The sequence below is a fragment of the Ursus arctos genome, unplaced genomic scaffold (assembly GCF_023065955.2).
Source record: "Ursus arctos isolate Adak ecotype North America unplaced genomic scaffold, UrsArc2.0 scaffold_18, whole genome shotgun sequence".
NCBI classification, from domain to species: Eukaryota; Metazoa; Chordata; class Mammalia; order Carnivora; family Ursidae; genus Ursus; species Ursus arctos.
Window position 1 is genome coordinate 47,190,302 of NW_026622852.1, and position 26,367 is coordinate 47,216,668.

Consider the following 26,367-nt stretch of genomic DNA (forward strand, 5'->3'; position numbering starts at 1 on the left):
ACCCCTAAGTAGAGCTTCTCCCTTATTTGTTCTTCATTATACCTCTTGGGTTTTGTGTGTATGCCCCTCCAGGGAACAGTGATATCCAAGAAGCAGGGACCATACATATTTCATCTCTGTATCCCCAGGCCCTAGCACAATGCCTGGTATGGGGACTTCATAAATATTTCCCGAGAGAAGGAATTTGAGCTAAACTTAGATGGCTGCAACTGTATTACATAACTTAAAACATTTTTTAAATTATGCTTAAAATAATTCATACTCATGGCAGAAAATGTAGAAAATACAAAAAAAAGAAGCATATAAAAATATTTACCTCTAATCTCATCCTCAAGAGAGAACCATTATTACCCTCCTGGTGTATTTCATTTTGTTCTTAGTTTGAATAACGTTGCAGGCCATTTTAACCCTGTTTTTCATGTGTATTTTTGCATTTCCCCATGTTTTATTCTTCCTAGCACTATGTAATAGCTGTGTATTATTCCGGTGTATGATAAAAGCAATATAGTACAAAATTAAAGGCATTTCTAAGACAATAAAGACAAGTTTGCACAGAATGCCTGCTGACATCCTGACATAACATGCCCTATTGTAACTGGAAACGAGTAGAAGGCAACTCCAGTTTTAGAACACATTCACAAAAAAGTTCTTAATAGAATTAATGTACTCGAGTCATCGCCAGATGCTATTCCCATAAATTCCAGTAGGTGGCAGAACAGGTTAGCTAATGGTGGTTCTCAACCTTCACGGGCATCGTCATCACCTGCCAGGCTCCAGCTTGAGTTTCGGAGTCATTAGCCTTGGGGTGGGGCCCAATCATTTGCATTTCTAACGAGTCCCAGGTAATTCTGATATGCTGGAAGGCCACACACTTTTATAACTTTGAATTACAGAAAGTCGACGTAGATCAACCCAAAGCACATTCACCCCCACATCCATGCATCCCCGCGATCAGCTTACTTTGTACCAGTTTCACGAGCACAAAGGATAACAGATTTCCTGTTTTCCAGACATAGTCTGGGGGGGTGGGTGCGGGGTGCGGGAAGAGAAATGAAGAAAATAATGCTCTGTTTATTACTTCTACCTCTCTACGTTTTCTTCCTGACATGCAGCCTTCGTGAATGTTTGTTTTTCTGATCCCGTCTCAAATAGAGTTCAAGCTTTGTGACCTTAAAGTTTGAATGATCAACTAGTTCAAGAGTCTGTACTTACATGGCTAAATCTGCTAAACTACCAAACTCAGGAATGTCCGCTCTCCTAAAACTCTCAGAGAAGAAAAATCTCCTCTCTCAACCCACCAAGGCTTGAGATATAAAAGCACACCGGACAACCTCCTCCCTGATTCTGCATGAATAAAAATAAAACACCAGTATGACTATGTTCTTGGTATCTGCCTTTGGTTGCCTCCTGGATAAATTCCCCGTTTTAAATTTCATACATATTATGGTTAATTTTGGGAGAAAAACTTGGTTCATGATTGTCCACATATTCCTTTAAGTACCACTGATTACTGTGATACACCTGCATTAGGAAAATATTAAAAATACAGTTCTACTATATATCCAGTACTGCTGATTAGCTCTCCTCTGCAGTTCTGGGCCTTACTAGACCTACTTTAAGAGATGATGCAGGGGCGCCTGGGTGGCTCAGTCCATTAAACGTCTGCTTTCCTCTCAGGTCATGATCTCAGGGTCCTGGGATAGAGCCCCACGTCGTCATCGTCTCGCTCCCTGCTCAGTGGGGAGCCTGCTTCTCCCTTTGCCTGCAGCTTCCCCTGCTTGTACTCTCTTCTCTCTCTGTCAAATAAATAAATAAAATCTTAAAAAAAGAGAGACAATGCATATTTGTGACCTATCACATTGATTACTGGGATGTTAATAGTGATTGCTGATAGGTTTGCTTTCAACACATGCCTTGGGTTTAATTATTATTTCTAAATTAGTGATGCCCAAATTAGTGAAATTTTATTTGTGACCTTAATTCATCTCGATGTTTCCCAAGTACTTGAAAACGTAATAAAGGTAAACGGGTGAAAGATGCAGACAGAATTCAAAAGAAATACAAATAAACAGTTTTAAAAAATCTGGTTTCTGTCTTCACATAAAGACAAGAAATGCCAATTAAAGCAACCTTGAGATGCCCTCTATATACCTACTAAATTGGCAAACATTCAAAATAACCAATCTTCCCATTAAACTAATTGCTACAATAATGAATGACTTCATAAAATTCTGCAAACTTGTAGGTTACATCAATATAAAAGAAAATAATGGCAAAACATCTGTGATGTTTTCCAGTTAACATAGGAATCACCAGGTAAATATTGTTAAATTCTTTGTCCCACAACAAGAGTTGATTCATATGGACAGTATGATTTATGGTTTGTTTTTTTAACCAAATACCTCCTCGGTAATTTATAATGGCTTTGCAGTAATGTGTATCAAATAAACAGTACTGGAAAATGGATATGCATGATTCAAGTATTGAAAGATATGTAAATACATCTCTTACAGTTAATTAAAAAAAAACACGCAAAACTGATAATGTTGTGGTAAAACACTGTATTTAATCTAGCAAGGTGACAACATAAATCCCTTTGACCCCCCTGGAAAGCCATATGATAAATATGATCAAAAGCCATGAAATGTTCCTTCCTAGACACAGAGGAGTTTCTGGAGAGCCCGAAATGATCCTTCTTGACTTTGACAGTCCTTAGACAGGTGTTCACTTTGTAACTTCAATAAACTGTGTGTTTTACGCACTCTTCCCTGTCTGTGAAAAAAATGTTGAGAGAATTCTTCGCTTTTACCGATGAGTCTTCTACTGGGAACTTGTTCTAAGAAAATATGCACAAAGAAGTCCTCTCTGTAGCATTGTCTAAAAGCAAAACTGGAAGCTACCTAATTATCCACCAAAAAAGGAACGGGTTAGCAAATTATAATAATAAAAGAATATTGCAAAGTATTACGGTAACCGGAAAGACTTAAAGCACATTTTTGACAACGCGAAACACAATGATTTGTCAATGACTTGTAATCATATAAATCTATACTTAAGTGCATAAGGATTAGAAGAGAATATTAAAAATTGTTGTGATACAGGAGCTCTGGGGAATTTTCTCCATAAATTTGTCTTGTTAGATGATCTTTACCACAATGAGAGCAGAACGTGTGGTTCAAATGCAAAGGACAGGAACATCCCACTGGCAAAGACTACCCATTTCTTTTTTTTTTTTTTAAAGATTTTATTTATGTGACAGAGATACAGCCAGAGAGAGAGGGAACACAGCAGGGGGAGTGGGAGAGGAAGAAGCAGGCTCACAGCGGAGGAGCCCGATGTGGGACTCGATCCCGGTACGCCAGGATCACGCCCTGAGCCGAAGGCAGACGCTTTAACGACTGCGCCACCCAGGCGCCCCAAGACTACCCATTTCTAATCACGGAATGATCATCAAACATTGTGCCCACATGTTCTCAGAACAATTTAGATGTTTATAGGATATGGCAGAAGAGGGGAGTCTAAGAGGAAGAGCTGTGTGTTTCGCTTCAATGCTCTGATACTCTCAAAAGTTATTTTTTTTCTAGCTAATGTAGCCCCTAAGATGATCTGCAGAACTTATTAAAATACCTTCCCAAGAACTTACTGAGCAACATGTAATAATTCAACCTTAAACGGTGTTGCTGGGGAGAGAAGGTATTCACCTGAATTTTGAAAAGATTATGGATCAAGCGTGAAAGTTAATGGTTTGCCAACTGCAAAAGGTACAATGTGATGAACTGCCAACAGACTGCATATCTAACTACCCCAGGCAAAAATGTTGAGTCAAGCTGAGTGGGGGATGTTGGTCATTTGAGGCTCTAAAGATGGTGGGAAGTCAATGGGATCCTAAAGGCTGGCCCTAAGAGTGAGAGAGAGTAACTTGGGGGGCTTTTCAATGAGAATGGGAGAAGACCCAAACTCCAGAGTCAGGAAAAGAAAGAGCAAGAACTGTTTGAAGAGATGAGTTGGAACTCAATTATGGATAGGTTAATAAATCCAGACACCTCTTGTTGGTAATAGGGAGTCACTGAGGTTGTTTGAACAGAGGAACCACGTGCTCAAAGGAGTGGTTGGCGAGATGCCCTGGAGGCAGGTTCCACGGGTTTGAAAGGTACACACAAGTGGCGGAAGGGGGAAGGAGCCGTCCAGGTTTGGATGAAAGAGACTTGAAGTAGGCAGAGAATGGGAAGGGAAACAAGGAAAGGGGGGGAAATCTAGGACCTGGGTCTGTGGAGGCTAAAACTCTGGGCCCCAACCTCCTCACCACTCACTATTCCTCCAAGCAATTAGCCATTTTCCAAGCCTCAATTTCCTCTGTATAACTGAAGTGACAATCTGCCTGTAGTGGTACTGTTGGGGATCAAAGTTACAGGGCCATGTTTGGTGAATGACAAGGAGTCCTACAAATTTAATTTTGAAGAAGAATGAACCAACTAGAGGACTGGCTGAGTAGTGGAGGAGGAAGATAATCCCAAAATCTGGAACCTGCATTAATGGCACTCTCCCCCAACCCCCACCCAATTTGCATCTACTCATAGAGCCCACCGAAATCCTTTCCTTGCATTTGACTTTTCAGTGTATTGTTTTCCTCTTGGATCTCATTCAGAAATTGCTATAATGTTGGGCTTAGATTCTAGAACATGCAGAAATATTAAAATATTAATGTTGGGCTTAGATTCTAGAACATGCAGAGCTGCTTTAGCTCACACCAGAGGCAGTTCCATTTCTAAAAACACATTCTAAAATGCAATTGCTCTCGCAAAATCCCATCTGAATTCGTTGGGGAAAGAAGGTGAGAAAATAGTCTTAACTACAGAATGTATTTTTAAGGAAATGCAGCTTTATTACTTTCAAGTACAAACAATAACTTGGACTTGACTAACCAAGTGTTGCCTAATTGACAGAACCTGCCTTAATGTATAGATATTGATGATTTATAGTTAGCACAATCACCCATGGTAGAAGAATGCTTCGTGATGCATGAAAATAACTTCTCATTTTATAGACATCTTGTTCCACATTCGTTCCACTATCTGCTTAGGCAATCCTTTCTCCCAGCACCCCAGACACTTCAGATAGAAATGTCACCTCTTTTCCCTAGATCACAACATACATCAAATTAGTGAAACATGAATTGATACATTTTTACCACATTGCCATAGATGTTGGATTGGTGAGACCAGCCTTTTTCAACCTGAGCGTTCTCATCAAGAGCACTAAATCTACATTAGTGAAATACGTCTGTTCGCAACGTGAACAGAGGGACACAGAATAATTGTGAGCTTCGTCATCTGAATTAATGATTTTCCAGGTTTAAATATGCAAAAACATTTTAATTTGAGCACATTCACAAAGAGCAGAAGTAGCTGGGTTCTTCAAACTGCAATAATCCAGTGGGGTTACACCCCTCAGTACTGTGATGCTGACTTTAAGCAACTAAAGTTCCCTGTTCTAGGGAAGCTTGGAAACACATTGAAACAACTTGACAGCAAACATCCATCTGCACTGAGCATGATCATTCGGCATGACTAGGGAGTGGTGCAAAGACTACCCAAGACTCCACTGGAGGACTTATTCTGGGAAAAAACCTCACTTTCCTAGAGTAGTCACAAGGGACGCTCTGATCAGACACTGCCAAAGACAGCCAGTGGGCATTTCTATCAAAAATGCTAACCCTTGCTCTTTCCATCACTCTAGCTGGGGACTGCATAATTCTCAAGAGGGTCTTGGTGGTCTTAAAAATATCTTAGCAAGCACCAGCATAACCAGGTAGGAAGGCTGTGTCAAGGGGACAGACCTAAAGAGCTACGCCCCTACCCTGACAAAATCTGTGTCCCTAAAGGCAAAGGTGACCGTGTGCCCTGCCCCAGACTGTATCCTAGAGCAGTGATCTGATTCTGCACACTTCCCTACTGAGAAAGGCACTTGCAGGCCACCTTGGCCCGCAAGAGGCCCAGAGGAGGAGGCCCAGAGACTGGTAGAGTGATAGTGGAAGATTCACCTCTAGGTTCCGAAGAAGCCAGGGCACACAGCCACAGCTTCAAGAAGCCGGCTGGGTTTGGCCAAAGCAATGTTGTAAAGCCTGCCTCCACCATCCTTACCTACTTCTGTAGGGTCAAAATGCCTAACCTAACAAACAACTTCTTCATGTCTAAAATAATACTGTTTCCAAAAATATTTCTTTTCTCCCTAAGATGTTTTCTAAATGCAGAGCAGTAATCACTCTCCTGAGAACAAAGACTAGAATGATAACATAATTCTCACTTATATTTTACTAAGTGTCTGCAGTGACCAGAACAATGTTTCTTAAGAAAAAACTATGAAAAATTAAGAGCAATCCTTAAAATTTAATAGCAATATTTCCCTACCTTCCACTGATGAAAAGCTATCTAAAACTGTGTACCTTCCTGTGCAACTTTTCAAGATCTAGCCTCCCCCCCCGCCCCGAAAAGAAGTCTTTCTTCCTATTTCTCCAATAGGTCTAAAGGTCAGCTTAGGGCCAGTTTTGACAAATTTGACTTACTACTTCGAATAATGGGGCTGGAGGAAATTACCTCCCTTTGGAAGGTGAAAATGTCGCACTCTCAACTCTCCTGGACCCCCAACCTCCCCCCAGAGCCTGAAGTTGTTTCCCTGCCCCTTATGAACCTGAGAGGAGAGGAACCCTTCGCTTCCACGACACTTCACTCAAGAAATCCAATCCTCATAAAAAAAGAATGGGGTCCCTCCGCTCATGACTTACGAATTTTTCAGAAATGAGAATGTTCACAAAAAAAGAGGAAAAGGCAATTTTCTTCCACTCTGAGCTAAGGAAGCAGAAGTCAGCACGCATGTAAAATAGTCCCCTAACTCAATGCAAGGGGACTACGCCACTCCAACTTTGGCGATCCCCTACCCACTTCCCTCACTGACCCCCCACTTCACTTTCTTTCTTAAAGGACGCGTTAGCTTTTCATTTTTATAAAAGCTGGAGTTTGTATGAATAAACCCAGCATCTATACAGCTATCAAATAAAATGCTCAGGTGAAACGAAGGCCTCCGTGAGGAGGAATAAAAGTTAGGACTCCAGCCACTGCCTCAAGCACTGCTGTCAACATCAGCAGCGTCAAGCCACCACCCGCAGGGAAACTTCAGTATCCACTGAAAATTGAAATGGGACGTTGCCACAAAAGTTCCAGGTTTGTCATTTTCAAAAAAAAAAAAAAAACACATTTCCCACAAATACCTATAATGACTTGCCCTGTGAAACTGCTGGATGTATCTGGAAGTAAGGTGGGAATGGGGATGGTCATCAGATCAGGGATCTCAGAGATCTGTTCAGGCTGGAGAAAGGAAAAAGGCATTTGCCCTCATCATTGCCCCACGTCTCCTGAGGCGCCTGCAAAATGGACTCCAGCTGCAGTTCCGAGTCCATTTCTTGGAAGACCGAGCGGAGCTCATGCACATAACTCAGTGTGAGATGGACTTCGGGGATGGAGAAGATACTACTTTTTTGCCTAATCGCCTTAGAGTCTCACCAGGAATACGAACTACACCTGTCCTTGACATCTAGAGTATTAACTCCACGGCATTCAGAGGTCCCCTGTCAGGCTCTGTGCCACTGCGGATTCTGGGAGAGCTGGGTCCCCACCAGGGTTGGCTTCCTTCTCAGCTCTGCCAGAAAGCCCTTTGCCCACGTGTGAAATGGATATGCTTTATATCTGCACCAGCGAGGATGAGGCACTCATGCTCCCAGGCAGAGGCTACCACCGAGGTTCCAGTTTGTGTGTTCATCTTCAAACTACTTCCCGTTGGTATGCGGATGAAATATGCCCCCCTCATTTTCCTGTAACACCATGGGAAACAGTTGAATTGTCCTGGGTCTGGCTCCCTCTACTCTCTCCCTAATGTCTGTGACAGTTACGTTAAAACATTCCCACTGATGATCTCAGAGTTACCTAACTTTACAAGAATGAGAGGGTGGAGGGTACAAACTGGCAGCTCGTAAACACACTTTATTTAGCTCACTGTATTTTAAACTATCCTCAATTAGCTGTCATCATTTTAAAAATCAGAAGATTTCAAATAAAAATCTGGATTTCCACTCCCTCCTGAAAAAATTATACGAGCTGCCGCCACAGGGCTCACTTCTACCTAATACTTAGAGCTGAGTAACTGCCCCATTAGATAAGCTTTCCATGATTCAGCACAACCCTGCCCAGCACGCTCCAATCATTTACATCATGCATGGCTGCCCCGGGCATTTGAGTTTGTGAACCCCAATCTAGGGCAATTCCTCATTTTAAAGATGAAGAAAATGAGGGTCCAGGGATAGAGAGTTAATCTGCCTGAAGCCACACATCAGATTAGAGGCAAAGGAGCAAGAAAAGTCAGGTTCAGGTGTCTTTCTAAGACCACCCATTCTAAAGAACCACGATTCCCCTTAGCATTTCATCTAGTTGCTAACATTTTCTAGGTGGAATCTGTTATATTTTCTACATTCCTTCTTTATCCATCCTTTTCATATAGCTGGTTTCCTTACAGAAAATAACTTTGTACCAATGATTTCATTTAAATATCTTCAACCTAAAAGAAATAATGAATTGGAAAAAACTGAAATGCCAACTTTTGCCCACACCTCAGCAGACACAGGACCAAAACCTTAGAAATCACTTAGCTTAACACCTGGCAACACAGGGAAAAATGGGGCCCAGGGAAGTGATATACTGCGGCTGCAGGGATGCTGGGTAACAGAGCTGGTCTTCAACCTTCTGGCTCAGTGCTCTTTCTACCGCATCCCATCACCTCTGTGCACTCACCCAGGCGGTGGGGAACCAAGGACCAGCTTGCTCCACATGGAAACAAAAACTCCAAAACTCCCTTATACCTTGGACATGGCCAACCTTGACTCTGCCAAGTGCTAGAGTTTAGAATGTGTTGTGAACAATTTATAGAACTTGATTTGCCCTGGAAGACAGACTTTCTTTAGAACTGGCATTTGGTGGAGAGTTTATGAATGTCACAGGACTCAGTGGTCTTTATAACACTGGCGGTTATAAAAGCTAAGCCCCACGTGAGAGAAGTTGCTGGAACAACATCATAGCACCTTTGCTTCAACTTCAAAAGAAAAAAAGGCGATGGTAAGAAGCTTTAATAGACTGAATGTGTTTTTATAGGCAACCAATTAGCAGATTAATGAACCATTTAACCTTCTTTACTGAAAACCAATATTCAAGGACGATGAACCCCAAATGCATCCTCTTATACTGACCAACGTAACTAAGTACAAGTGAAGTCAATGGTGTACCCCATTAGCATGCTGTGCTGTGTGTCGAGAAAACAAGCCCGCCCCCGCCCCGAGCCCTGGCCCCCTGGCAAACACAGATAAATGATTGTGCACTGCGCGATGATACCGTTAGGTGAGAACTTTGGTTCATGCAGTCGGCTGCCAGAGAGGTTGCATTGAAAACCCGCAGCCCCGGCACCCAAAGTCAGTCAGCGGTGGTCAGCTCGTGGCGTCAGCCGTGCTCCTTCCACAACACCAGGTGAATACTGTGGTCAGGCATGCTGGTGGCAAAGACCAAGCCCGTGTCATTGTGCCCATCCAGTCCATTGAGCCAGGATGCTTCGCCTGCCAGAAAGCTTGAGCCTCTCTTTGATTTCCGGTACTCTGGCAGAGGCCAGCGGCTAATCAGGCTCTCTGTCCGCAAGTCCATGATGTACAGGTAGCGGTTGTCAAACAGCAGGGCAAAGATGTCTCCAAAGCCAAGCAAGGCCAAGTTTGCTATCTCAGGAGTCTTGATGACCCTACAAAGACGAGAGTTAGGAAACATTAACCAGAAAACAACTTTACTTCTGTTTCTGCCACTGTAATCTTTCCTGGAAACATAGAAAAACAATGGAAAATTCAAGAAAATTTGAGAGTTAAATGAAAGTTTTCGATAAAGTGGAAGAGACAGAAAGCTGAGCTTCCTTAAGAAAGGGGAGGGGGAGAACCCTTCACAATGACATGATAACACAGGCATGGAAGGAGAAAGGCATGGTACCTGATGAACATTTATGAAAGCACACAATGCCTACCCAGGCTGAAAAGGATCTTACAGATTATCTCGCTTAACATCTCATTTCCAAAATGTGAAAACTGAAGTCCAGCTAGGGTACATACTTTGCCTAAGGCTTCACGACTGGTCAGTTACCAGTAAGCAAGGGACTCACGTGCTACTCTATTCAGCAGGTAGCAAACTTTAAAAACAGTAGAGGCTGAAAGATTCAAGTTTTCCTAAATAACCAAAAACATTAATAATAAATGCGTGAGAAGTTGTTAGGGAAAACACGGGAGTGGTAGGACAGACAGACAGCCTTCACCTTCTCCAAATGCTGATGACAAAGGCACAGAATGGGAGAGATCCAGCCAAAGGGCAGCATAAATGAAAAACAAAAAACCATAGTCTATTGTCTGCACACTTAGGCAAAAGGCTGACAAGAAAAGGTGATGTTCTCTTTGGAGGCACTAGGAAAAAAGCTACGAGAGAAGGATACGCAAATTCTGCTCTGGGACGATAGGTTTGGGCCCTGTGAAAGGTCGATTAACCTGAGTTTCAACAAGGACACTACTTTCCAAGAGGTCAAGCGGAACGGCAGGGCCTGGTAACCAGGACAAATAAGGAACAGGTGAAGGAGATCAGCTGCGAGGGGGAGGAAAAGACATCGCAGGGACAGGGAAACTATAGCTGATCGTCACCTGTAAATACAAAGTGAAGAATGTGTGAGGCCAGACATGATGAGCTCTGGAAGAGAGAACTAGATCCAAGGCAAAGAGTCACAGCAAAGCAGATTTCACCTGACATTAGGAGGAGAGGGGATTTAGTCATGAAGGCCTGTTCCTCACACTCAAGCCATCCCACACCAAACTTGCTGGGCAAACCTGTTTCTCCTCCTCACTTCCTGGCTTGCTCTTTCACCCAGCTTCTCAAGCTAGGAAACATGGCAACCATCCAACTCTCCTCCTTATTCAAGCCGCAGATTCAATCACCACCATCCATTGATTTTACCCCTTAAATTTTCTCCTACTTTATTCACTATTATCTAAATTGCCACAACTTGCCTGCACTGCTGCTGACAGTTCCAACTGGTCTCCCCACATCTACTGTTGGCCCCTTTCAATCAGCTAATCTCACCTTAAAATCTAATCCTATTACCACCTCTTTTCACTTTACACCCTTTGAGGACTCTCTACCGCATTCACATCTCCAGTGCCAGGCTCCTACAGTCTTACGGCCTTTGAACAGACTGGTTTCTTGGCCTCCAACGCCCCTTACTGCACGCCCATTGCTGGCACTTAGTTAATGCAGATACTCATCCTTCAGAGCTTAGCCCAAACCTCTTCAAAGAAGCTTTCCCTTACTGCTCAACTAGGTGGGGTCTTGAAGTACTCCACACAGTGTGGCCCTTAGCCCAACCATGAAAACATCTCTAGGTAATTAGCTATTTAATGTCAATCTTCCCTCCTGCGGGTTAGTAATTTCCCCCAGTGTGATGAGCATCTCTGCAGGCTCCCAGTGTAGATCCCAAAGCCTAAAACACAGGTCGTGCTCAATAACTATCTGCTAATGAATACAGCAGTGGTGCAATGAACATGGGCAAAGAAAAACTCCTACAAAGTAAACTGGGAAAACAGCAAGAAAGTCTAGTAAGTTCCACGTCACCAATGCAAAGTAGGAAATAACCAAAAACTTAGATAACTGGGTGGCTGGGGGTAGGATTTAAGCCTGGTGACGATGAGCTGACTCCAAAGACTGAAGCACAAATATGTTACAGAGGAGAATACAGGTCTCGATGGGCTCACTGCCCCTTTAGCTTTGATTACTTTAGAACTGTAAACAGACATCCCTGCTACGCAGTCTGGGCCCTTGAACTTAAATAACTCTGCTTACTGTACTAAGATAACTCAGCTCCAGAGATTGCGTCACATCTTAGATTTATTGAGCAACATGCTACCATTTGCGCTTTGCTCCATTTCAGTTAGCTTCAAAGCGTAAGTAGCCCTATCTGATCTTAGCAACTGAGGCCAAAGGAGTTGCACTAAGATTTCAAAAGAGTATGGTTTATTTGTGTTGCAGGAGGTGGAGAAGAGGCAAGAGATAAAACGCACCCCCTCCCAAAATCTGAATCTAACACTTCCTAGCAGCAAACAATTCTGCAGGTTTATTGCTCAAAGCTAGTGTATCCAAATCCCAAAAATTAACACAACTTTCATCTGGGTCTCTGGACTCTCTAAACGCCACTCGGAGTCAGAAAAATACAAATGTGAGAAAGGTAGATACAGGATCAAATTAAAACCTTTAGAAACTCAAAGCATTAAAAAGATGACGATACCTCTATTCCACCTTACTTCTGCATTCCTCCCATCCAAGTCTTAATCGAAAACAAAAACACAGGGCACCTGGGTGGCTCAGCTGGTTAAGCGTCTGCCTTCGGCTCAGGTCATGATCCTGGAGTCCTGGGATCGAGCTCCAAAATCAGGCTCCCTGCCCCTCTGCCCCTCACTCAACTCATGCACTTTCTCTCAAATAAATAAATAAAATCTTTAAAACAAACAAACAAACAAACAAAAATACTAAACCGTACAAGGTCTGATTTTCCAACGGTGACTACTTGGATTTTGTGAACTATAAAGTTCTTTCAAAAATTCCTTCTCTCTGGCTTGCTCGTACTTTAAGCATACGCCCGCTGGATGATGCGAGGATGGACGGAGAGACAGACAGACGGATGGATGGAGAGATGGAGAGACGAATGGATGGATACAGGACTAGGGTTAGCTGTGGGATGCTGGGCAAGGCCCATACCCACTCTTGGCTTCATTTTCCCCATCTATAAAATGAAACGCTTAGACTAATGTTTTCTGGGATCTATTCCAGCCTTTTTTTCTCAAAGCATAATTACCAATCATTTCTAGAAATGATTCTGACAGTTTGGAATCCTAATTGGTTAGAAATGTAGGTCTGATTCCAGGAAGACATAAAAGGGGTTATAACTGTATGACCAGAGAGACAGGGCCCGTCAAAGTCCTGCTGGCTAGTATGACAGATCCCATACAGCTGACCTCAAACAGTCATGCATAAAAACAATGACAAGAACGTTCAATTTTCTGTACTACTCCAAGTCAGCATTTCCTGAACCATGCTGCAGAACACTAATTCTGTGAGCTGGTAATAGGTGTTCTCAAAAAAAGGGGCTTTGTATACAATGAGTGTGAGGTACAGTAGGTTAAACAAATTCAAGCAGGCTTCTTTGTGCAGGGCTTCTCAGAGCTGTTAGTAATAAAGATCTGCCAGGTCCTGTGCTTGGTCCTCATTACAAGTACTTCATTTGATCTTCACTTTCCAGATCAGGAAACTGAGGCACAGAAAGGTTAAGAAACTTACATAAAATCCTCCAACTTACAGGAGGTGGTGCTGGATTCTAATTCAAGGATTATCACCCAAATAATTTCTCTTTTTTTTTTTAAAGAGAGAAAGAGAGCATGCATACCCGGGAAAGGGGGGTCGGTGTGGAGGAGCAGATGGAGAGGGAGAGAGAGAATCCCCAAGCAGGCCCCACACAGAGGGGAGCCCGACGTGGGACTTGATCTCAGAACTCTGAGATATGACTTGAGTCAAAATCAAGAGTTGGGACGCTCAACCAACCGAGCCACCCAGGTGCCCCACCAAAGTAAGTTCTCTTAGACACCATATAGCACTGGCTTCCAGTAGCCTCCAACATGCTTACAGATACCATCAATCTCCAAGAAGGGTCTAAGGTATGCGGTGAATCACAAAATTATTTGGCCATGGACCTCTTCTTATTTCTCTGGAGATAAACTCTGTAAGTTGTATTTTTCTCTAAATACCTCTGTCTTTCTACTAGTGAACAGAAGGCCACTTGATCCCTCAATGCAGAATTCTACTGACTAGACATACATAATTCAGAACTAGACACACAGATGGCCAATGACACATGAAAAGATGTACAATATCACTCATCATCAGGGAAATGCAAATCAAAGCCGTGACGAGGAGTGTCTGGGTGGGTCAGTGGGTTAAGCATCTGCCTTTGGCTCAGGTGATGATCCCGGGTCCTGAGATCAAGTCCTGCACTGGATTCCCTGCTCTGTGGGGAGTCTGTTTCTCCCTCTGCCCCTCCCCCTTGCTCACGCTCATTTGCTCTCTCTCTCTCAAATAAAACCTAAAACAAAAACAAAAACAAAAAACCATGATGAGATATCAGCTCGCACCTGCCAGAACGGCTAAAATCAAAAACATAAGAAATAACAAGTGCTGGCGAGGATGTGGAGAAAAAGACACCCTCTTGCACTGTCGGTGGGAACGCAAACTGGCACAGCCATTGTGGAAAATAGCATGGAGGTTCCTCAAAAAGTTAAAAAAGAGAATTACCTTACAACCCAGTAATTGCACTACTAGGTATTTACCCAAAGAATACAAAACACTAATTCAAAGGGACACGTCCACCCTGATGTTTACTGAAGCAGTATTAACAATAGCCAAGATATGGAAGCAGCCCAAGTGTACATCAACAGACGAATAAAGACATGCTGTGTGTGTATACACACACACACACAAAATGGAGTACTGAACAGCCATAAAAAAGAATGAAATCTTGCCATTTCTAACAACATGAATGGAGCTAGAAAGTATAATGCTAAGCGAAATAAGTCGGAGATATATGATTTCACTCGTATGTGGAATTTAAGAAACAAAACAAAGAAGGGGGGAAGAGAGAAAGAGAGACAAACCAAGACACAGACCCTCAAGTATAGAGAACAAACTGATGGTTACTAGAGGGGGGGAGGTGGGTGGGGGGTTGGGTGAAATAGGTGATAGGGATTAAGTAGTACACTTGTCATGAGGAGCAGTGAGTGACATACGTAAGTGTTGAATCACTATATTGTACACCTGACACTAATATAACACTGTAGTGGTAATTATACTGGAATTAAAATAAGAAACTTAATAAATATATCAATATTTTACTAAATACACATTATCTGTCTAAAACTATATTTAAAAATATATATATCAGAACTAGGGACCTGCACTATCTCTTCATCCAAGCCCCTCATTTTCCTGAAAAGCATGCTTTTTTTGTTGTTATTTTTTGGTAGGCAGCAACGTTTACTGAGGGCTAGTAAAAAGCTCCCGAAGAGGGAGGAGACCCAAGAGGGATGCCCAGCAGGTTCAATTCTGAAAGGGGAAGTGACACAGTAAGAGGAGATTAGAACCTACATCTTCTAGGCTCTAGGTGTACAGCCTATACTCTATAGGCTCTATAATAATATAGAGCCTATATTATAACTCTATAATAATTGTCTCTAAAACTCTATAATAATTGTCTCTAAAATATTTTTTATGTGTGTGATTTTCAGCATATAACTCTGTTTATAACATTTCCCAGATTCAAACTACTGACTGGTTTATCCACATATTTAGTCTTGTCTTTACTATTAAACCACAACAAAAAAATAAACGGGAACAGACTGTCAAAGGTGAAGGCTCAAAGAAACATTACCTGAGAATATCATAACTGGCGAAGTCCCACTGGTAGAGACCCAGTGCTGAACTACAGACAATGTATTTGCCATCGAAATGAAGTCTTGGCTGCAGGCAGATACTCCTATCCTCAGAGACAGACAATGTCTTTAAGCACTTGCAGTTGATTTCTCTCCCAATTGGCCAAATCTACAGATAAAAGAAAATTAGGGAAGATGACAAATCATACACCACAGAAAAGCTTGTCCTGAAACAGTGTCATTTGTGTTTGCCGACGCCAGATATAAAGTGAAGTACGTCGGAAAGACCACAGGTTTTATGGTTGACAGCCATGGGTTCAAGCCCTGCTGCTGCATGTATGTACTGCGTGATCTTGGGTAGAATACTTCACCTCTGCACCCCAGTTCCCACAAGGAAGATACCTACCACACGGAATGGTTTAAAAAATGCAGTAAGAACAAATCTAAGAGTGCTCTCTAAACTTTTTGCAAATTGTTTTTTTTTTTCATTAAACAAGTAAATTTTTATGTTTTCATAGTTTAGATCTAAGAATTAAAAGGGTATGAGATATGGGTCTTAAGAAAACAGAATGTGAAGATAAATTTCTGTGGATCTTTTTTTCTTCATTTACAAATCAGGGGTAGAAACTGCCTCATACATACGGGACACCTGGGTGGCTCAGTCAGTCAAGCGTTTGCCTTCGGCTCAGGTCATGATCCCAGGGCCCTGGGATCAAGTCCCACATCAGGCTCCTTGCTCAGCAGGGAGCCTGCTTCTCCCTCTAACTGCTGCTCCCCCTGCTTGTCCTCAGTCTCTCTCCCTCTGACAAATAAATTTAAAAATCTTAGGGGGAAAAAAAAAAAGAAACTGCTTCACAGATAGAAATAATGAGTAATTTTCTTTCCAAGGAATTTCTTTAAGATGACTTATACTAAGACATTCCTGCTTCCCTTGAAATATTCCCCCTGTGCTACACCATTTTAATTTTCTTGTATTTGCTAGTTTTTCTTTGATGAGGCAAATTAATGGAGGGGAAAACCTCACCTTGATCTCATATTTGTCCGCACTTAGGAGTATGTAGTCTCCAGGGCTGTGCAAAAGAGACTTGACTTTACACTTTTGCAAAACCACCTAGAAATATAAATATCCATGTTACAGCAAGATCCTTTTAAAACTATTTCTATATTGCTTTTTTAAAAATTAAAATATGAAAAAAAGCGTGAAGTGAGATGGTATGCTGGAAGAGCTAAGCTGTAATTCTATGACCACGTTAGCCTCTAGTTAGTACAACCAGATTCTCTGGTTGTCAGCAGGATCTAAAATTGTCTAATGTTGGCAGCATTTAATTTCCGCTTTAGTCTGGAAGCAAACATTAGGAATGATTTTAAAAACTGTAAAATGTGACTTTACAGAAAATGTGAGGAATAGGAAAGAAAACAGGTCTACCTAGAAGCAGATACGAATGATCTGTTTTCCTGAGAACGTGCATTATAACAGAAAAAGCACTGGACTTGGGACCAGAATCTGCCATATACTGATTCTGCAACCTTGGGCAAGACGAGCTAGCATCTTTGTTTCTCAATTTCCTCATCTTTAAAATAGGGGATGAGGAACTTATTATATCTCATAACTGCAATGAAAATGAAATAAAACAATTAAGTGAGGAGGAGGAGGAGGATGTAATAAAAGCTAACATTCCATTAGCACTTGGAGTAGGAAGATCAGTAGGAGAAGAAAGAGAAGAAAGGGGGGGGTAAACAGAAGGGGGAATGAACCATGAAAGACTATGGACTCTGGGAAACAAACTGAGGGCTTCAGAGGGGAGGGGGGTGGGGGAATGGGATAGGCTGGTGATGGGTATTAAGAAGGGCACGTATTGCATGGTGCACTGGGTGTTATACGCAAGTAATGAATCATGGAACTTTACATCAAACACCAGGGATGTACTGTATGGTGACTAACATAATAAAAAATATATTATTAAAAAAATTCCATTAGCACTTGGGATAGTCTATAAACATTTAAGGGCCAGTTATTTTTGTAATAAGTCAGCACCAAGTGAGAGGGAGGCCAAGCTCACTTCTTCAGAAGTTTGGGTTGCAGATTCAACTGAAACTGACAGACCTACTACACACAGATGCCCTGCTGGGTCCTGTCCCATCATCTCATTCAGAATTCACAGGAACATTTAACAGATGAAACTCAGGCCCTGAGGGAGGAGGGACTTGTCTTAAGACATCACAGTCAGCGTCCTGGCCCCAAGTCCAATGTTCTTAACACAACACCAAATTGTCGTGTGTAACTTTTCCATTTAAATATTCAATGTGCCCACTACAGAACTGTGGTAAAAGATACATAACATAAAATGTACTCTTCTCAAACCATTTTAAGTGTACAATTTAGTGGTGTTATTGATCTTCTCACAAACTGTCCTTTTAGTTCCGCCTATTTCAGAAAAACACATTCACCCACGTGAACTAAAACCCACTGGATGGCTCTAACTCCTCCTCCTTTGTTCCGCACGAGTCGGTAAGTTCAGCTGGCTTTCCCTTGAAGACAAATCCTTCATGTGTGCTCTTCTCTTTCTTCACTGCCACCCGGGTCCGAGCCACAGGTATCTTTTGCTTAGACTATTGCAAAAGCCTACCTGGCCTCCCTGGGTCTGTTTGTGCCCAACTTCAATCCATTTTTTTTACCTAGCAGTTATTTTCTTAACAGATAAGTCACATAGCTCCTTGCTCAGAACACTCAACTGTTTCCTACTACACATATGACATCCAAATCCTTAACATGGCCAAGGAAGGCCTACATGATGGCCACCTCTCCATACCGCCCCCAACCACAGCACAGCTCCACTGGCCATCAGGCCATCAAATGTTCTGGGATCTTTCTCACCCCAGGGCCTCGGCACATACTGTGCACTCTGAAACACTCCACTACTCTTTACCCAGCTACCTCCGATTTCTTCTGCATGTTTTGTCCCTTGTCAAGAAGCTCTCCCTGGGGCGCCTGGGTGGCACAGCGGTTAAGTGTCTGCCTTCGGCTCAGGGCGTGATCCCGGCATTGTGGGATCGAGCCCCACATCAGGCTCCTCTGCTATGAGCCTGCTTCTTCCTCTCCCACTCCCCCTGCTTGTGTTCCCTCTCTCGCTGGCTGTCTGTCAAATAAATAAATAAAAATCTTAAAAAAAAAGAAAAAAAAAGAAGCAGCTCTCCCTGAACAAATTAAATTAGATACCTTCTAGACTTTTTCACAGAACGCTGCATTTTGCCTTCATAGCACTTAACGGCATTTGTAATTGTACATTTATTTGTGAAATTATTGTTTAATAACTGTTTCTCCTACTGGGCTAACACTTGGGCCAAGCCTGGGTCTGTTTTGCTCACTCCTGTATCCTCTGTCCTGCACAGAAAGGAATGGGAAGTTCAGGAAAGCGTTTCTGCATGACATTCCCATGATTAATATTCCATTTGATCCTCACAGCCACCTTTTTTTTGAAAATGAGAAAACACCACAATATTCTTTTAAAGATCCCATACGTTTTTCTTTATCCCATTTCTTGGAATTATTATTTTTTCAAGATGAAAACTGCTTTCCTGATTAAAAAAGAAATAAGTTTATCCTAAAGGGAAAAAAACACCTACAATTTCATAAGTAATAATAACCTGTAACATTTTGGTGCATAACACACTTATTCAGAAATTGATATCGTACTCTACAATGTAGTTTTTTGTCTATGACCTGTTTTATTTGCTCCCTCTACCCACCGAATACATTGTGGGCATTTTTCCACGTCCATAAGTCATTCATTTGTTAACTGTTTACCAAGCGTCTTTTACTTGGCTGGTCACTGTTGCAGGCCATCGTGCACTGTGGGTACATCCGCTCCATCTTACGGCTCCCCTACCACTTACAAGGCAGCACCTAGCATCCTCCACCCCACCCCCAGCTCCCTCACCCCTACAAAGCCTGATGTCAAGGAGATTTCTTCTGTAAGTCTTCCTACCTTGGTGACCCATTCCGTGTGCCCGGTGAGTGTGTTCAGGCACGTCCCAGCAGATAAAGCCCACACTTTCACAGTGAAGTCTGCAGAGCCACTCACCAAGATGTCCAGTTCATCATTGTAGTCAACGCTAAACACTAGTATATATAACATACACAAAGTTAAAACATGCCCCTGTGAGGGTCTTTTATAATAAGAGTTCAATCATGTTCATTCTCCCTACCTGACCAACTGTGTCATTTCTCAACCAGAGACACAAAAGAATGGTGCTACTCAACTAAGAATTTTATGATAAGAAATACATCCATTTCAAAATTCTTGTTATTATTATTATAGCTTATTATTCTAAGGATGAAATGTCCCAGGAATAACACAATCCTTTTTACTTGTGCTAGCTTCGAACTGAGAGGTAAAACCAGCGCTGGAGATAATGGCATTCCCACTCAGGCCTGCCTGCCTGACACTCCACAAAACTAATCCAGCTCATGCAGGGAAAATACAACACAGGCGGCCCTAGTCAGAGTTGCACTATTCATCACAATGAGACAGAATGTCAAGAATAATACCCATAATCAAGAAAACAATACCCATAATCAAGAAAAGCCAGTGAAATGAGAAAAACACACACACACACACACACACACACACACACACACACAAGTATCTCAAAGGTCAAACTAAACCATTCTCTCCAATTACCTGAATTTCTTCATGGGTGTACCCCCAGTACCTACAACAGTACCTGAGTACAGCAAGTATTCACACATTTGTTTTTAAATGCCTGCCAAACTCTAAAGGAACACTGGCGACCCAGAGATGAAGACATTGGGCTTTTCCTTAAGGAACTCAGTCTAAGTGAAGGGTGAAGGAGTCGTCCAAAAAAAAAAAAAAAAAAATTAACTGTTTACCTCTTGCTAGGGAAACACCAAGGAGAATGACTAACTCTGCCCAAGGGTAGCAGGGAGGACTTCAGGGAAGAGGTGATACTGGACATGGGCCCTGAAGGATGAGTAGAGTTTATCAAGAAAAGAAAGAGAATATTGCAGGTAGAGGGAACAGCAAAGGCTTGGAGTTAGGAAAAGCCATAGCAATGTCCAGGGAACAGCAAGGAGGAAATTTTTTAGAGCAGAGCTCTTGAAGTTGATCAGGCATAAAATCACCTGGAAGTCAATGTACATCTGGACATACAGAACAGTACACTCAATTTAACATATACCATGCTAAATCATGTACCTTCCAATATTAATTTCTATAACAAGCAAGTGGTAACAAATAGACTGAGGAAAACATGTATAAGATGACAAACAAAATGGGGAAAATTGTTGTCAGCACAATAGCTAGTTCACTTCAAAATATTACTGAGCACCAGACACAATACAAGGAACTCAGGACCTAAGGGTGAACAAGACATGCAGGATCCCTGTCCTCCTGGAGTGTATAGCCTAGTGGGGAATCAGACCGCCATACTTTTTTGTATGAGGAGTGTTAGGACAAAATACAGGTTATCGGGAAACCTACAGAGGGGAGTCCAAGAAGGCTGCTTATAAAACATGATGCTTAAGATCATAGACTGTGACTCTCCAGGGCCGAGGCAATGGGTAAACAGAGGAAAGGAAGAAGGGAGCTGATGCACAAGAAGCTGGGAAACAGCTCAACATGATTTCTGCACAAAGCTATAAAATACAATACAGCAGAGGTTAGCAGCTCAGGTCTCAAGGCTACATTCAAATGACCAGTTTCTGCACACTAGGCCACTATAAAATTATTAGGAAATATTCAGGTATCTGTTTCCTTTATCTTATCTCTAGGCACTGGTTAATTTTAATCAACTGTCAACTCCAATCCAACATAGCATGTATAGATCATACAATCTGAGAACTACTGTCACTCCAAAGGATTTTCAGCCCTAATTCTACAAATAGAGTACACTGAATTTATAAGTGTAGGACTTGCTCAATTTGGAGGTATGGAACCTGACAAAAACAAAATAAACTGATTGTTCAACAGGGTATAAATGAAACACATAAGGAGAACCACCCCTTCCCAGCACAAGGGTACATAGAAGAGTTCTGAAATGTGCCAAGGAAAAAGCAAAATTCGGGAAAAAATTCCAAATAGGAGTACCTTAAATAAAGGGATTAATCGCTATGACTAAGAAAAAAGAGGAGGGAAAGGCATGTTAAGTTAAAAAGCAAAAAGAAAACAAAACGGGGTCACATTCTTGGCTCCTGATCTTAAGGAATGAGGTTAAAGTAACTGTAGAAACCCCTGAAAAAGGGCAACACACCCGCCCCTGTGTGCCCCCGGAAGTGCTGGGTCCTGGCTCCGGAACTCCATTCCCAGCAGGCCACAGTGTTGTCAAAGGAGCCTGTCACAAGCTTCTGCTCATCAAATTTCACTGCTGCACAAGTGTGGGTCTGGATGCCATAAACGCACTGCCCTGTACTCACATCCCACAGTTTTGCAGACAAGTCATCTGACCCTTCAAGAGAAAAACAGGGAGGTTAGTAAAAAACCAAACACTAAAGAAGGAAAATCAATCCCCAAACCATGGTATTCTTCAAGTAGAACCTCATGATCCCCTCTTCTAGCATTTCTATTTCATAGCTGAGAAAAGCAAAGTACGGGGAGGGAATAACTCACTCATGGTCACCAAAATGGTGTGAACAGCATGCAGACTGCAAACTTTTCGGTTTAGTCCTTTTCCCTTTACTTTCCAATCTATAAGGCTGTAGTAGACTAAAGCATCCCCTGGTGCTTCACTTGTGAGATTTCATAAATCTTTGACTACAATGAGCTTTCTGATTTGAGCCTGAAATGGACTATTACCTATGACTGCACATATACACATGCATGCCTATCCATGACCTAACCCTGGGCAAATAGCGCATGCAGAATAGTAAAACTGCCTGCTGGGATATATTCTACTCTAACATCAAAGATAAGCCTCAGATCATGGGCTAACTTCTGCAAAGGCTAACTGCTAATTCCTTGAGCCATCCTGAAGTGTATAAAGGAACCTCTAAGAAAACCACGGATAAATTATTCCCAGACATTCACAACAACTCAACAATGAGCTTATAAAGACTCTTAAGATTCTGCAGAAAAAAGTAGGTTTTATTCCTGCATCTGATGAGATTATACTGATCATGATGATAATTCAGGATTAGCTTTAATTACGTTTAAAAGTCTAATGATTAAATCAGCCTCACAAACTTACCTTTATAACAAAAAAGTAATAATAAGAATCAATAAAGACGTTTTGAGAATACAAAAAATACAGTCACTATGACAAGGACATAGTATGCAGGAAAGCTCTGAATGACCAGTTTTAGAAAAGACGAAATGACTAAATAAAGCCGGCCACAATTTTACCTTTAAGGGCTGGTGAAAAGCCACTGTTTCACACAATGGAAAAATACCACTTATGAAAGGGGTAGAGCATGAATTCAACCTGGACAAATGCTAGGAGAACACACTGAAACGAAGACTATATTTGCTGTCACTTTACTATTGACAGACTCAATTTCTCCTTTATCAAACAGGGGGTGGGACTTGGTTGGTGCTCCTCAACAGTCATATGGAGACAGGAGAATCATCTGGGGAGGGGCACTGGGCTGGCTCAGTCAGCAAAGCATGTGACTCCTGATCCTGGGGTTGTGGCTTCAAGCCCCATGTTGGGTGTAGAGATTACTTAAAAATAAAATTTGGAAACAGTACTGTCCAACAGAAACAAAATACACACCACAGAAGTAATTTAGATATGTAATTTAAAATTTTCTATTTACTTTAAAAAGTAAAAAAACATGTAATTTCATTAGCTCAATATATCAAAAATACAATTTCAACATGTAACCAATATAAAAAATTAATGAAATATTTTATATTCTAAGTCTTTGAAATCCATTGAGTATTTCCCATTTCACATCTCAGTTTGGACTAGCTACACCTCAAGAGCTCAAAAGCCTTATGTGGCCTGTGGCTACTATACTAGACAGTATGTCTAGATAATCTCAACTACACAACACTTAAAAATGGTTAAAATGAGGGGCGCCTGGGTGGCTCAGTCGTTAAGCGTCTGCCTCTGGCTCAGGTCGTGATCCCAGCATCGGGCTCCCTGCTCAGCGGGAAGCCTGCTTCTCCCTCTCCCACTCCCCCTGCTTGTGTTCCCTCTCTCGCTGCCTTTCTGTCAAATAAATAAATAAAATCTTTTTAAAAAATTGGTTAAAATGATAAATCTAGGTGTTCTATAAATATGCCTTAGGAAGTGGCATGATTGGCTCCTCAATCTTGCGTATATTTTACACAACTTGATAAAAACAACAAAAAAAGGGAGATTATCATAATTATTTAAATTAGTTTATATAGGAAAATATTGGGCCATTCAGTTTCACACCTTAAAGAAACATCAGAGAGCAATTACCTTGACTTCAGTTCGATTTTATAGTGTTGCAAGTCTAGTCTCCACTGTTAGGCTTCAGGAGCCATTATTCTCCCCTCCTGTTTAGTTTTATTTCAACATTCCCTGTGGACTCCCGTTTGCTGTGCTGACCAGCAGCAGGTCATCAATGATGCAACCCAGGGATGAAAGGGGACTAAATAAATGCAGACTATTTTTCATTATATGAAAGAAAAAAAACAAGCCCTCTCTATTCAGGAAAGATGATGAAAACAACACCTTGATATAAAAAATTACAGGGATGGGTATATAACAAAAAGGTAAGCAGAAAATGGAGCTGTAACTCAAATGGAGTAAACTATCGATCAAGTGAAGTTTAAATATTTAACTGGTAGAATCAGATCTTGGCTCTCAGCCGCCTCTTGGGGGCATCTGATTCTGATGACCAAATGAAGAAACATTTGTCACTGCATCTTCGAGACAGGCAATTTTCAATGTCCTTCTTGAAACTCTTCATCACCATTCTGCTTCTGTACTTCTTCCCCCTCTAAGTACACTCTTCGAGGATCCATCCTAGGCTCTATTCTTCTTCCTCTCCATCTCCTTTTAAAATTTCCCTGTTCTATGGGGCGCCTGGGTGGCTCAGTCCTTAAGCGTCTGCCTTCGGCTCGGGGCGTGGTCCTGGGGTCCTGGGATCGAGCCCGCATCGGGCTCCCTGCTCCCCTGGGAGCCTGCTTCTTCCTCTCCCACTCCCCCTGCTTGTGTTCCCTCTCTCGCTGGCTCTCTGTCAAATAAATAAATAAAATCTTTAACTAAAATAAAATAAAATAAAATAAAATAAAATAAAATAAAATAAAACTTGTCTAGCCATAGCTGTGATGTGGCTAACCCCTCAACCTTTTGCTCTAGCCCTGAGCTACATCCCAAAACTCTGATGTTGCATTTCCAGATATTTGTGGAATCTCCACTCGCATCCAGCTGCATTAAGTTCATCCCAAACTGAACTCCCTCTACCCTCTCGACTTTATTCCTTCATTTCCTATTCTTGTTACTAGTACCGCCAACTTCCCAGGTGTATATATAGCTAGAAATCCCAGTCATTTTTTAAATCAATCCTTTCCTCGCCACATACTCAATTCACTGCCAAATCCTGTCAATTCCATTTCAGTGGCTGCTCTTCCATTTAACTGCTCCTTTAAAAAAATCTCTACCCTTACTGTCCTAAATCTAGATCTATTTACTCTTATCTCAACTGAAATACTCTAATACTTTAATTTAGAAACTCTACATTTGTCTCTGTCAAAAGGTCTCAACAGAAGTAGTATCATCTCCTAAGGGAACATTTTAGAAATGTGTAGGGGTGATTTCAATTGTCACAATGATTCTGGGGCAGGGGGTGAGGGGCATTACTAGCCTCTATTGGGCAAAGGTTGGAAATGCTAGACATCCTGGAACGTTTGGGACAGAACACAAAAAGAATTGTCTCATAATTTGCATGACTTCTTAAAGATTCTGCCCAATACTAAGTGAAAAGCTTATTCTTAGTTGTCTGAGCCTCAGACCTGTTTTATAAAAGCATGGAGTTTATTCTAAATTTTCTGAGTGTACCAGGTAGGTTGAGGAAAAATGTACTTTGCTTTGTTGGGGACTTTGCTAAGAGTTTTTCACCACTTGAGGTCACATCACTGATGGTACAAATACAACATTCCGCATTTAGAGCTGTCATGTTCATGATAACAGTACATACACAGGTGCAAACGTGTGATTACACGTCTGTCGTCTAGCACAGCTGTGCATGAGCGCAACACGTTTAATGTGTATTATTTTAAATTACTGTCTTTTTATTTCTGCTCTGGATCAGAGTTTAAGTATTACACTAATTTTTTGAAATATGTGTACGTGCAGCTAAGTTATTTCTATGAATTTTACTTCGAGGTAAGAGAATATTATAAAATATTTATAAGAAGAGGACCTGGGTCTGACAGAGATAAGAAACACTGGTCTACTTGGAAGATAGCTCTGATACTGGCCCTTTTTCAGCTCAGAAATCTTTCGTATTTTTTTTTCTTACTACTCACAGAAAACTGTCCAAACTCATGTTCCCAATATTTAAGGTTTTTATACTATACCTCAAGCCAATTCTTCAGCTTATATTCTAAGAATCTCATAGAATCCCTACTTATATCCTGAGTTCAGCTAAAATGAATTTTCTTTATTTTCCTCCTATATGCTCCATGCTTAGTCCTTTCCACACCTTTGCTAATGCTGATCTTCCTACTGGAAAGCACTTATTCTCATCTCTCTAATATGCACCCATTCTCCAAGATTCAACATAAACACTGCTCAATTTTTGCAAATGGAGGAAATCACTCCTTCCTCTGAACAACTACATGATTTGTTTT

General features: G+C 41.6%; 1 protein-coding gene across 4 annotated transcripts in view; it reads right to left on the reverse strand.

Moving 5' to 3' along the window:
• Positions 1–4,859: 4,859 nt before the first annotated feature.
• Positions 4,860–26,367, reverse strand: part of FBXW2 (F-box and WD repeat domain containing 2) — a 29,789-nt gene continuing 8,281 nt past the window's right edge. For all 4 annotated transcript variants that reach the window (XM_057313725.1, XM_026513867.4, XM_048223128.2 and 1 more), the window contains exons 4-8: positions 21,854–22,048; positions 19,570–19,703; positions 16,608–16,694; positions 15,583–15,752; positions 4,860–9,825 (exon numbers count right to left, since the gene is read on the reverse strand). In XM_057313725.1, the coding sequence (XP_057169708.1) occupies positions 9,537–9,825; positions 15,583–15,752; positions 16,608–16,694; positions 19,570–19,703; positions 21,854–22,048 (875 nt within the window). In that variant the 3' untranslated portion in view covers positions 4,860–9,536. The remainder of the gene's footprint in view (positions 9,826–15,582; positions 15,753–16,607; positions 16,695–19,569; positions 19,704–21,853; positions 22,049–26,367) is intronic.